This window comes from Pseudochaenichthys georgianus, chromosome 20 (genome assembly GCF_902827115.2).
Source record: "Pseudochaenichthys georgianus chromosome 20, fPseGeo1.2, whole genome shotgun sequence".
In the NCBI taxonomy this organism is placed as follows: domain Eukaryota; kingdom Metazoa; phylum Chordata; class Actinopteri; order Perciformes; family Channichthyidae; genus Pseudochaenichthys; species Pseudochaenichthys georgianus.
This window is the reverse complement of record NC_047522.1, coordinates 6362536-6376684: the sequence shown is the minus strand read 5'-3', so window position 1 is coordinate 6376684 and position 14149 is coordinate 6362536. Positions and strand designations below refer to the sequence as shown.

The 14149-nt window shown below is 44.0% G+C and overlaps 1 protein-coding gene across 1 annotated transcript in view; it reads left to right on the top strand.

Moving 5' to 3' along the window:
- Positions 1–13812, top strand: part of adarb2 (adenosine deaminase RNA specific B2 (inactive)) — a 184212-nt gene extending 170400 nt beyond the window's left edge. The window contains exons 7-10 of the mRNA XM_034108846.1: positions 247–415; positions 6817–6998; positions 11641–11825; positions 13499–13812. Of these exons, the coding sequence (XP_033964737.1) occupies positions 247–415; positions 6817–6998; positions 11641–11825; positions 13499–13675 (713 nt within the window). The 3' untranslated portion in view covers positions 13676–13812. The remainder of the gene's footprint in view (positions 1–246; positions 416–6816; positions 6999–11640; positions 11826–13498) is intronic.
- Positions 13813–14149: the final 337 nt, after the last annotated feature.

Here is a 14149-nt window from a genome sequence, read left to right as displayed (position 1 = left end):
TTAAGAGCACATTTGGAAAAGTGTTCCATCTTAGATCACAAACGTGACCCGGTGCATTTTCAGTAAATTAGATCAGAAGTCTACAAAATCAATCTTGGGTGCTTATTGTCGTGATTAGATCTGAAACACTTCGTTATTTAGAAATAACAGCTTCATTAATAGCTAATTAGATTGGGTATGAAGCAAAGCCATGTAATGGCGACTGACATAATGCAGAGTGATGAAGCTCAGGCTTTGTGTTGGCAGTTCACAGCAGCAGACACCTCCTGAGGAAACATCGCAGCCACCTGCGGACCAAAATCGAGTCAGGAGAGGGGACGGTGCCGGTGCGAGGTCGGGGGCCCGTCCAAACGTGGGACGGGGTCTTACAGGGCGAGCAGCTCATCACCATGTCCTGCACCGACAAGATCACCAGGTCAGTGCTCTCCGAATGTACATCCAGCTTCAAAACATTTGTAATATCAGGGTTTAAGGTAGCATTCTCCTATTTTGGCACCCTTTTTCTAAACTCCCTATTTATATTCTGACTCAAAAGTAAATTGAACCAAACATCCCCAAAACATCCTGCAAGCTGATTAATCTCCTTGAGAGCTTAAACTGTACATATATCATTTGTTGGACAGATAAAAGGCTCTTGTGCTGTCATTTGTTAAGATAGCGCAGGTTTGATAAAGTATATAAAATATGCTACTATTTTCAGAGTAGTTAAACAACCTTAATGCAAAAACCCTCAAATATAATTTTCCTTTTTACTCCCTGGCATTGTATTTTATATTTCAGGGATTGTGTTGATTATATTGTGAAGGTCAGATGGTACCCTAATACAAACTGATCAACCAATCCTTTCACCCAGGAGGTCCGTGGCCTTTGTTATAATAGACAGCTAAAAGGATTGATTGAAAGGTTAACTCTTAGCAGCTTATCTTCTTTATGAGAAGCAGTGATCCCTGTTTAAATAAAGCATTCCAAAAATGTGCTTCATGAGCCACAGAGAGGTTTGTCTGATATTTACCTTTTATAGCATGTTGGTGTTGCCATGAGTCATGCTGTATATGAAATGTGTAGTCCGGATGGTGACTATAGATTTCCCATATGTCACTTGAACAGGTAATCCCGTTCTAATGAATGAGGGTATTAATCACATTATCTTTAGATCTGTGAGCTTATTTTCCTATATTAGCCATACCAGCATGTACCTGGAACACGGCAACAACTATGTAAAACAATGTGTTTACTGCAGTGTCACTGTAACACTTGTATCTAAAACAGAGAACAAAAACAAAATGTATGTCCTTAAATTGTTAATGTATCGTCCGCATGTTGGCAAGCCTTTACAAGACAGACGGCTATGGTAAACAAGTGAAGCTTTGCTCTCCCGCCTCCACTTTCACACTGCCCGCATATGTGAGGAGCGAAGGCATTGGTGTGTACACATTGGAGCATCTTTTCAGGCAGAGGAGGCATCCACACACATCATTTGTGTAACTATGGCTGCAGCCCCACGAGGACGAATTTGGTCGTTTGCGTTACTGTTTAGTGTCATATAGACCGTTCGGCCACACGAGGACGACCGAATATGGCACTAAACGACTGAGGAAACGACAACGGGTCCCAAGGTGGATAGAAATGCATACGCCACTCTCTGGGGGGTCAAACGGCTCCGTGTGTGCGCCCTATACGGACATTTTCAGATCACTGATAGTGATTGCGCAATAGCCCCGCCTCTCCCCACCTCTTCTGCTCACCTCCGCTTACCCCGCGCCATTGCTGAAGTGTTTCGCCACCAACAACAACAACAATGGCGGATCGCAGAGTTGCTATCGTGCTCCGGACGCTATTGACCATGCTACAGTTGTTTGTGCAACATCTACAGCAATAATGATGAGGCAATAGCCCCGCCTCTCCCCACCTCTGCTGCTCACCCCCACGTCAAAGTAAACTGCATCCTGAATTCAGATTATTTATCTTTCTCTCGCGAGTGAAGTCTAATCTGACAGGACGGAGACACGCAGCTCTGCCCACCTGCAGCTCCTCCCGCTGCAGCAAAACACACACTTCAAGTCAGATCATCACCCTTAGCTATTTTAATTACCTCTCAAACTCCCTAAACTAGTTATAAATATGTTTATTTTTTACTGTCGGCCGGGTCACTCATTACTGGATCAGCTGCTGCATGAGACAGACACTGACGCTGTCCGAAGAGAAGGAGGAAAAAGAGAGGCTCCGTGTATTTTATCATTATATTATATAGAGTCGTTATTCATTTGTTTTAAAGCTCAATAAATAACAAAGAAGACCTTTGACCGGCACTTTTATAATTTTGTCCTGAAGATTTCAACTTTAATACACGCTGACTGGCGAAAAACTCTGCCCGGTTCCCTCGGCCCCCACCGCGGAGAATAAACAGAAGGGCAACCATGACAACCATGCTTCTTCGCTGCTTTTGTGGAGGAAGTTACAGCGCCACGTAGAGGCTCCTGCATATGTACTGCAGCTTCTCCAGCGGTTGGAGCTAAACGGAGCGGTCTCGTGTGGGCAGACACTATCCGGATAATTATTGCATGTGGACGGAAGCCGTTTGCGATTGCGTTTGCGTTAATCCTATGCGTTTAGCCGTTTTCGTCCTCGTGGGGCCGCAGCCTATGTGTTCTAAGTTTGAAACAGTAAGCCACGTTAATAAAAAAGGTGATAACTGTTTTTTATGATTAAATATGTTATTATTGGAGCTGTTATCACCATGTTCAACAAGGCTATTTGTTTTTTGTCCATTTAATCCCGTTTTAAATACAGTATATCTCTGTAAGCACATCAGTAAAAATCATGGTTGCTTTAAAGGTCACCTATCATGCTATTTTTAGGCAATATCGTGCGCCGCCGATATTACGTCATATCGGCCGCAAATCTGGATCAGCTTCGTTGTAGCCCCGTTTTTAGAGATTTGGGTACGGGGGAAAAGAGAGAGGGTTTTATTTTCTGACGCTGCGTGAGTTCCCTGACACACCGGGGACACATATTTATGTGTGCTCTCTTCGGAGTTTGTTGTGTTCTGTTTTATTTTTTTCTAACTCAGCTTCTTGACTCATTGATTCTTTCATGTGACATGACACAAAAAGTGCATTTTGCATGATAGGTCCCCTTTAAGGTGAGAACTTGTCACTTTTGCCCAACTGTAGCAAAAAGTGTCAGAGGATAATGATAAACACTGTTAAGTTATAAAGTCGGTGAAACCAGTTACACAGCAATATCTATTTAAGGTTTGCTAAAGTAAGCTAGTATTAGCCACCACAAGCTACAAGTCAGACCAGACTATGTAGCCTAAGGATGAAAACACAAAGCTCCTGTGTATTAAGAGTGGCTTGTGAATTCAACTTTAACTTTATATGTGTAGTAAGTACTCTTAATTTCTTTTGTCAGACACAGAGGTCCCCAAAATATTTTGTAATGGTTTGACGTCAACGTGTTTTTAGCTTGGCAATGGCTCCAAAGCTAACGTTGTTAGCTCTTGGTTTTCAGACTTGTGTACTGGAACGCGATGCACTCCATTGTGACGTCATTCGCAGCCCAGATTTACGATTGCCAAGTACAAATGGCACAAACCATTAAAATAATGTTGACCACCCTCACCATCTTAGTATCGAGTGTTAGCATAAGGGTTGAACGATTAATCTATTTTAAATCGAAATCGCGATTTGAAATGATGCAATTATCAAATCGCAAAGCCTTTCTTTTTTTTTGTTCTTCTTGTGTGTCAGTCATCCACACCAATCAGAAGTGCTGTGCTCCAGATGCACCAGTCATTGTTAACCAATCAGAAGTGGCCCATGATAGAAGGTGATAGACAGATTGATCCAATCTCCTGCCAAGGATTTTTGAAATACTTTTCCAAATGGCTTCCAATGGAAGCTTGGTGAAACAAACCATCTGAGTCAGGTTAGTAATGCTCCATCACATGTTTTACATCTATTACAGGGTGAATCTTAAACTGAAGCTTGACTTTAAAGCAACCCAACGGAAGTTTCATGTAAGTTTAGTTCTTTCACTCGTAGCTCGGGCTGCGGGGGTGCTAGAGACGGGAGCACGTTGATACGACCTTCCTAGCCTGAGATATGACCGCATGTTACAATAAACTTCCGTTGGATCGCTTAAAAACAAATATCGCAAATCGAATCGCAATATCTCTCAGAAAAATCGCAATTCGATTATTTCCCCAAATCGTTTAGCCCTAGTTAGCATGCTAACATTTGCTAATTCACATTAAACCCAAAATAAAGCTGAGGCTCTTATTTTTTACAATCTAAAGTACTGGAGATGTTTAACCTACTGATGAACCATCTATGGAACCATCAATAAATAAAATATTTAAGTCAAAGTAGTGGACTGTATAGCTTAAAATACATTGCACACAATGAAGGTAACAATAATAATTGTCTACTTCCACCCTTTTTGTTTAATTCTCTGAAATAGGGCTCAGTTGTACTGCAAGGACTGAGGCTCAACAGGAACTAAAACTAGAATCAAGCTTAGTAAGCTGTGCACTGTGCCAACTGAGCCATGCAGGACTACAGCTGAGCCGGTGGTGTGTGTGTGAAAGGACATGCACACAGAGGGAGAGGTGAAGCCTTCTCCGGTAGAGCCGTTGTTAATTTGACCAATTTGATTCAGTTGGCCAGGGCTGGAGATGGTGTGATTAAATCTACCCAGGTCACCAACGGGGGTGAAAGCAATTACTTTACAAAAAAATAGAGTGACGGGGGAGGGAGAAGGGACACCCTGCTCTTCTTCGCTTACACCATCCCCTCCCCGCCAGGCCGGACGGCAGACAAACTCCTTTTGCTCCAATGACCCCTCTCTCCGTTTTTTATATCGCTGTAAATGATGGGTGGCCGTCGTTAAAGTGAGTGGGTCACCAAGGGCCAGTTTATCAAGGTCAGGGTGGAGGGTGGAACTGAGAGGAGCTTAGACTCAACACACACACACACACACACACACACACACACACACACACACACACAGCTGCAGTCTTAAAGTGATCCCCTGGATACTCTTCTTGTCCTCTTGTCACTCTCATTTTGCAACCTCCCATTACTTTTTTATTTCCCCACTTCCCTCAGCCCCTGCACTAAAGTATAGTTAGTTATAGAGATCTTTGCTCTTATCCTAAACATTTTTGATAAAGTGTCACCCCACCATGACTACACCTGATGATCATTATTTTGTTTTCTTAAGCCAGGCCTGGCCAGGGTTCCTTTGCTAATATTTGATTTGAAGTCGACAGCTGGATTTAATTGAGGGGCCTTAATGGCGTTCATATAACGATGATGTTCTCCATTCCACTGCAGTTTTATGCAGATGAACACATTACTTTAATGGTCGCCGTTTACCGGGGGAGGGAAGAAAGGATAGATGTAGAGAGAAGAGGTCTCTCCCCTCTCCTCTCTTTACATTTCACACACCCAAGCCAGATGGCTGTCTCTTCTTGCATGAGATTAGAAGATGTTTCTGATTCACGGTGTCGCTTTCGGGGTAAATTAATATTTCAGGCTAAACTATTTCTGTTTTTGCAGAGCACTGAAGTTCTGTGTGTGTGTGTGTGTGTGTGTGTGTGTGTGTGTGTGTGTGTGTGTGTGTGTGTGTGTGTGTGTGTGTGTGTGTGTGTGTGTGTGTGTGTGTGTGTGTGTGTGTGTGTGTGTGTGTGTGTGTGTGTGTGTGTGTGTGTGTGTGTGTGTGTGTGTGTGTGTGTGTGTGTGTGTGTGTGTGAGAAACAAACCTCTCCGCTTTAGAGGGAAGGACCGATGTTGCAGACAGATTGCAGGTACAGCGTAGGCAGGCTGCATCATGAGCCTGTTTAGTGATTCCCCGAAAGCCGCGGATGTTAATTGACTGCTCGGGAAGCGAAAGAAGCCGTAATGAGTGATTATTAAGTCGGCAAGAGACAGAAAACAAACAAAAAAACAAGCAGCCGCTGTAATTGCATTCATGATAAAGAGACATTGATTAACAAAAAGAACAATGATTTAAAAACGAGTAGCCTGTGATTGTGCCTTGCATGAGTTCATTAGTCCAGCACAGGAGACACAGCTCAGGCTTATACTCTCCATGAAGGGCGGAAATGATAATAAACACGGTAATTATATTTTTCAACCATAAATTAGCATCTGCTGGTTAAATGGAGGGGATTTCAACAGTCGGTGGCACATGACCAGCTGGCTACAGTATCAGGTGTTGGCAGGATTAGCCCCACTGTGATTTGGTGTCACTCGTGGATCTCCCTAAACAAACCCCGAAGTGATCGCCCCTCGCACTGAGCAATCGACGGAGGCTTGCCTGCAGCCCAGTGCAGTGCATTAAACGCATGGCGCTGATGAATGCACATATGGTAATGTGTTGTTCCACATACTGAATGCTGATGGACTGACCTTTGGCAGTGTTGTTGTAGGTGGTGGTGATGATGGTTTGTATCTCTGAACCAGGGGAAATGGGAGTAGAGGACATGTGTCAGATTATGTGTGCGTGGAGTGTGTGTGTGTGTGTGTGTCGTCAGTCCTGTGGCTGTTATTCATCACGTCCCACATCAAGATAATGATCAAATTGTCTCTACCTGTCATTGAAGCTTTCACATCTGTCTCTCTCTTTTTTATATCCTTCTATCTCTCCCCTTTCCCACCCTGATTCTATCTCCCTTCCCCAAACTGCGCCTTCCCTCCCTATTTCTTTATGTACACATTTCATCCTCACAAACACTCTTTATAACGTTCTTCTCCTTCCTTTCTCACCTTCTTCTCCTGATTTATCATTCCGTTTACTCCTTCTCCTCAGATGGAACATCCTGGGCCTGCAGGGGGCGCTGCTGAGCCACTTTGTGGAGCCGGTGTACCTGCACAGCGTGACCGTCGGCAGCCTGCGGCACACTGGCCATCTGGGCCGTGTTCTGAACCAGCGGCAGGAGCGCTTTGGCCCCCTGCCCGCCACGCACAGACGCAACCAGCCCCTGCTCAGCGGTACGACACTCACAGTCTGTCTTAAGTACAATTTTAAAAACATTTAGGCAAACAATAACTTTAGGAAGTCTTTACACCAGAAAGTGGCACAATACCTCTAACTATAGCTGGTGCTGGATGCTTGGTCTCTATTAGGAGGGGTCTGGGAATCATCAAGATGGTTAAGGTGCCAATTTGAGTATTGAAGACATTGAAAACAGTACTAAATTATTAAACAAATCACCTCCTGCCAACTTCTTCCAACTTCCTTCCATGAATTTAAGTGATGTGTTGTCTGAAATCAATCAATGTTTATTTATATAGCCCAATATCACAAATGTTACATTTGTCTCAGTGGACTTCACAGTTTGTACAGAGTCTCAGTATGACAATACGACACCCTCTGTCCTTAGACCCTCACATCGTACAAGGAAACACTTCCAGAGAAAACCCACAGTTTAAAGTGAACATGGGAGAAACCTCAGGGAGAGCAGCAGAGGAGGGATCCCTCTCCCAGGACGGACAGACGATGCCAGATAGACACAGATAGATGCCGTGTGTAAATCGAAAAGATAAAATAATAAAAATGAAACTATTTCTGAAAAATGAAATGTTGATGCTTTGGTCAGTTTCCATGATTAGTAATGGGAATATGGTACATGGGACACTGCTCATTGGCTTTAAAAACGTAGCACTTGTTGTTGTTATTGTTGTTGTTGTTGTTGGAAAGTCTAAAATGGGATTTGATTGGAGTAATTACAAATATGATGTGTTGAACCACAAAAAACTGTTTTATTGAAATGTTTTTTTTGCCAAATGGAGGCAAGCTGTGAAAACACCATTGATATATTTCCACTTTTTAAGTTAATATAGCACACAGTTGTCTATTTAAACACATCAACATGTTAAGGTCCATTTGAGGAATGTTAGTTCAGCTTTCCCTGTATTTAGCACATTTTTAAACTTAAACAGGAAGTCACTGCTTGGATAACTGACTTGCTCGATTCTTGGCTTCAGAGTGGTCTATTAAAAAAAATGTCCACTTCCCTTTAATATTCACATGCTAAATGACAGAATGTGCTTTCTATTCACATCCTGCCTTTACATGTCTGGAGTATTCAGATGGGGCCATCCCATACAGAGATCCTGGGCCATATGAGTACAGTGTCTATTTTCAGAGCTTCCTTTTAATAAATAATCCAGCTCCACATTAAATAAATCACCACAGATCACCTTCTCTCTCTCTCACTCACACACACACACACACACACACACACACACACACACACACACACACACACACACACACACACACACACACACACACACACACACACACACACACACACACACACACACACACACACACACACACACACACACACACACACCACACACACACACACACACACACACACACACACACACACACACACTTAACAAACAGATGTACTCCAGGTTTTCAACACTTGCATTGTGCCAGACAAGCAACAGCTATGAAGCTGTCTGGCGCGTCTGCCTCCGGGGCTCCACGGAGACCTGAGGCTTTCCGTTTGTTGTGAAGATGAATGCTGGAAGAGGATCTGAATGACATCCAACTTGTAGAGACTGCGTCAGCCATCACTTCAGATCTAGGCCAGTCAGAGAGGCTGAGCGGCAGAGACACGCAGCGATGTAGGGCACATGTTGTTGCTAGGGATCATTGATGAGAACAAAGACAGTGACAATCCCAAACTGGGAAACATGTATATATTTATCATCATCACATCAACCCTAAAATGCACACATTGAATACATCTGATACATTCTTCCGTACTTTGATCAGGTTTCAAGTATAGTTCTTGAAGGGCACAGGAGCTCTTTGCGTCGCAGGGCTCTGCTCCGGGTAATCGGGTGCCATGAGGATGAATATTTTGTGAGGCCTATCCTCATCAAGATTGATAATTGTACCGGATTGTCCTCTGGTGTTGAAAGTCATTTCTCATGATTTGTTCACTGGCGTTTTGAATGGAGTCATTTGAGTCGTCCAATTTGGAGTTTTTGGTTTCAGATATTACAAGCTGCTGTTACTTTTTGGATAATTGTAGTCAAGTACCATCTCTTTCTTCATCAATCACACTTACTTACACTTACTTATAAACCTCAAAGTAATTACATAGTCGGTTAAATGACTATCCAGGGTTTTTTTCCAAGAATATTCCTTTTCTTTATTTTAGTGTTGAGGATACTTTATGTTACCGTATGATAGAGGCATGCTCTTTAACCTCTGAAACCCCTCACAATGTGTTCGGTGTGTCAGAGCTTTGCACCTGCAGCACCTCGAGTAGCTGCAGTCAATTGAAGGGTAGAAAGGTGAGGGAAGGGGGAGGAAGATGGACAGACAGCGGAGATGGCCCTACACCAAATCAATGTAATCACAGCCCTTATCAGACAGCCATTCACTCTGATGGGGGGTCGGACACGGAGAGAGAAACAGGCGGAGGGGAAGAGAAGGAGACAGAAAGGCAGGAGGGGAATAAAGCGAAAAGAGAGCTTTGCTTGCATTCAGATGGCTGTGTGCGTACCCCCCCCCCACCTCCTCCATTCCTTTCATTGGTTCTGATGAGCTCCGCAGCTATTGTGTGTCCAGGGTTATTTAAAAGAAACGCCCTTAGAGGAAATTCCCGGGGATCGCAGGGACCGCTCTTATCACGCTGCACCTGAACCCCGAGGGCCAAACGCATTGATGGACTGTCCTTCACTCTCGTGCTGCTGTTCACTTCCACCGCAGAACAGAAACTATGGCGGCGCTTTGTCATTTTGGGCAAAGGACAACGGTAGATAAAAGAAACATTGATAACGGTTGTTCAATGACAGTGGTGCACTTCATTGAGGACTTGCTTGTTTCATAGATACATTATACCCCCTTATACTTGACCCTGTACACAAGCTAGATTCTTGAGATTGTATTTGTTTGTTTTTATGTTAAACTGTTAGCTTGAAGCAGTTGGCGATTACGTGCTGCTGAAGGTGAATAGGAAACCCTCTTACCTAATGTTTCAGGGATTCGAACCAGTCACTTTCCAGTTACATCTGTTCCTGTCTCAGCAAGCTCAATATGTTGCTACACTTTAGACCTTTTGGCATACCTGTTGCTTCACTACTCCGCCGCTGCTGCTCCAACGCCTGAGGAACATTTTTAAAACCATGCGGTACAGGATGGATGTACATGTACATTTAAACACAGGCTATTCTTTATTGTAGCCTCAAATATTAGTAAATGTGTACTGTACAGTTAGGAATCCCATAACCAAAGGCTGTAAATCCACTTCTTTCATGTCTGCCAAACACTTCCCAGAAGAGAAATTGATCAAGTCTTCAATGAGGGAAAAATCAAATTGGCTATTCCAGAAACAGAGGAGTCAAGTCCTTTCTGAAGAGGTGAAATGAGCCATGAATGGAGCGAGAGAAAGGGAAAAGGCAGGATGGATAGGAAGGTCTTTTGTTCAAAGAGGTGCGTCTCCACAAGAGATGGGTAATAAGAGACTTGGAGGATTGACTGTGGCAGGCAATTCATTCCAGCTCCAAGGAGCTACAGAAAAGAAGAGCTGAATTCGGTGAATGGAAGAGTGAAGACGGGAAAATGAGTGTGGCAAGCAGGGAGATGATCTGCGGGCATGTATCGTGGTATTGAACATCAGGTATTGTACTATAACAAGCTGTCTGTCAGACGCTGAGATCAGAGGCAACTGTTGTTCACCCGTCTGCTCATTTTCTGTGAAGGTACTTTAACATTGCATGATATCGTGAGAGACTGGGTCGGAAGTCAAGGTGAGATCCTCCACAGAAATTCCTTTTTGAAGACAGTTTTACAGATTTAGAGTGGATTTAGTGTTCAAGCAGCACTTGGCGATCAGATTCAGTTTGTCTATGCTTCATGTCACTGTCTCTGGCAGTATTAGGCCTTCATGTATTGCACTGTTGTATTATTGACGAAACACAATGTGGTTTAGCACACTGTGGGAGACCGTTGGGGTTAGTCTTTATGCAAGGTGAGCTAACGGCTGCTAACTCAATAATTGGCAAAAGAGTCCAACACCTTACTTCCTAAAGGGTCGAAATATGTCTTTGATTTGCAGTAAGATTAATGGTTAATTCGGATTATGGTTACAGAGAAACGTTGTACAACCTTGTACAGCTTACTTGACAGTCAATCATCTCCTCTCTTCCTCTACCTCTGTCACTTTCTATTTCCTCGACTGATCGCTTCGAGTGCTTTGCTAGCGAGGCTTGTTATAGGGTAGAATAGGGTAGAAAAGAAAGACAAAAAGTCCAGTTTAGGGAAGATCTTTTTACCTGAAAATGAAATGTATGGCATACAAACACATTTAACTACAAAGGTTTCTTAAACAGCCCTCCTGTTCGTCCCCCTCTCTGAGGATATATCAAAGCTTCAGATAAACAGCCATGCAGATTCAGACCCAGGTTGACTCGGCTTTTTGCAGCACTGCAAATCTTTGTCTGCCATTAGCCTGAGGGAGTGAGCGAAGGGTAAAAGAAGGTGAAACGGAACAACAGAGTGGAGGTGTGACAGGAAAATCACCTTATCTTCCTCACAAGTGCGTTGTTATTGAGATTGAGTCCACCTGGCCTAATGAATTCTCTCTCACCTGTGTTCCTGTAGGGCTGAGCAGTGCCGAGTACCAGCAGCAGCCGGGGAAGGCCTCCTGTGTGAGTGTCAACTGGACGCTGGGCGATGCTCAGCTGGAGGCGGTCAACACATCCACAGGGCGGAGGCGGGATGCAGGGACTCCCTCACGTCTCTGCAAGCACACCCTGTTCACCCGCTGGAACAGACTCTACCGCAAGGTGAGGGCAAAGGTCAGGGGCTCAGCTACATCTACGAGGGGACAGTTAATAAGGTAGAAAGAAGGTGTGCTTTAATCCACCTCCACATCCATTTTAAATATGAGCATAAAGAAATCTCAATAGAATTGCAGACAGTTTGAGGGGGAAAAAAGTGAATATCGCAAAGAAGTTTTTAAATATGGCTGGAGTGGAAAAGTTGGTCTGACAATAAAAACAAATTGCAATGGAAACAGAAATAGTGCACTACATTATACCATCAGGTTAGACTTAAAGTAATAAATAACCCAACTACTGCTTTTCCGAGTCGATGGGAACAACCTTTTTCTTTCCACATTTCTTTTTAAATCTGTTAATGTGCATTTCATTTTGATACAAACCTATCTAGAGAGCTTAAAGGGTTGCTAAATGGTCATTACAAGAGTTGCTACCCTTTTCCCAACTACAAGGGATGCAACAACAAATGACATGGGCATTTACATTTTTACCTATTCACTTTATAGGCTTTTCATTTGGATGTTTGCGTTATAGTATAAAAGCACAGGTATAACATTGATGATAGCTCTGTTCTGTTTAAGCATAGCAACAGACACAATACAAAGCGACCCTCTGGAACACAGCCATTATTACAATTATGAATTATACTGTTTTGCTTGTTATGACACAAGGAAATATCTGTCCTATTCATTTAAATGTTAATTAAAAACCTCCTTCCACGGTGTATCTTTTACTTGTCGGGTGAATATTTTTGTACAATTTAATTATTCTGAGCCAAAACAAATGTGACATTTTCATATGAATACAATTCAGTTTCACCTCTCTGCTCTACTGACACTGCCGTGCTGGAAAGAGACTCAGTTGTGTCAAACACAATGCAATCCTCCGCCATCAGGAATCAGTAATGCAGACACTTTAGCAGGAGAGATGGACGCCGACAGCCACAGACACGTGTATCACATTCCCAGAGTGCTGTGGCTGCAGGTGAGCGCTCTGCGGAGGATATATGGAATTTCCGTAGATACATTTGTCGCCCCGGCAACATCTGCTCTTTATGCGGCTTATCAAAAACTGGCAGCTCGGATCTTTCCCGTCAGCACACAGCATCGCTGCACTTTCATTTCCATTCTGAAACTTTATGTAACAGACAGTGCCTGCGTCGCCAAATGGCGGCAGTTAAAGCATAATGACTATGAAACCATAATTATTTGGAGAAGTACTCGAGGAGGCCCCCGCCCTAAGTGCTCCCTGCGCGCCGTATATAAGGGGCCACGCAAGAGCAGTCGCACTAATCTCCAAAAGAAACTTCTGCTCTCTCCCTCTCTCTCCAGACTTGTCTCTCCGCCGATCTTCATTGTTTCCCCTCGCGACAATAGGAATGCACAAAAAGCACAGAGAATGTTCAATTGCTTGTGAAATTTAAATGGGGAGATTACACAGCTGTTGAAGCCCCCCCACCTCCACCACCCAAATGCATTTGTGCCGGCTCATTCGTTTTGTTTTGCTCGCTCTTCTTCTTCTTCTTCTCTCCCCTCTTCACGGAACCTTTAGCCTCCCTGCCCCGGCTTTATTCCCCTCTCTTTGTTATCCCTTCCTATCTGCATGTCTGTGTCGCTTTTATCTGAATCCTAATTTCTCTTTCTCTCTCTTTTTCCTCTTGCTCGCTCGCTCGTCTGCAGTCGGGGATTTGCGTGTCCGGCTCGGTGGAAAACCAGCTCATGTACTGCGAGGCCAAGATGGCGGCGCGTCCTTACCAGACAGTGAAGCAGCAGTGGTTCAGATCTCTGCAGGAAACGGGCCTCGGCACCTGGGTGAAGAAACCGCCCGAGCAGGAACAGTTCCTGCTGTCGGTCTGAGGAAGAGAGTGTGTGTGCGCGTGAGTGCGTGTGGTTAACCTTTATTTTTTTAGTGTAAGACTTTACCAACATCCTGCTTTCACACACCTTCATACCTGGAAGTTTACCGGAGCAACCTTTGGCTCAAGGCTATCACCACCCTGTCTCTCTGTGTCTCTCTGTGTGTGTGTGTGTGTGTGTGTGTGTGTGTGTGTGGTGTGTGGTGTGTTTGTGTGTGTGTGTGTGTGTGTGTGTGTGTGTGTGTCATCCTCAATGTGTCGCCCATCCACCCCTACAGAAACATGACAACAGGAAGGTCAACCTGACGGGCTGAAAAGCGAACGGACATGGAAAGATGGAGCCTTTCTTTGACTTGCCACTCTTTAAAAACGCACACATTTAAGCAAACACACACCTACATATCCCCCTCTTCAGCCGTCAAGGAAGGGTGGGGTAACCTTGAGCCGAATGAAAGGCAGCCGCTATCTTGTCATC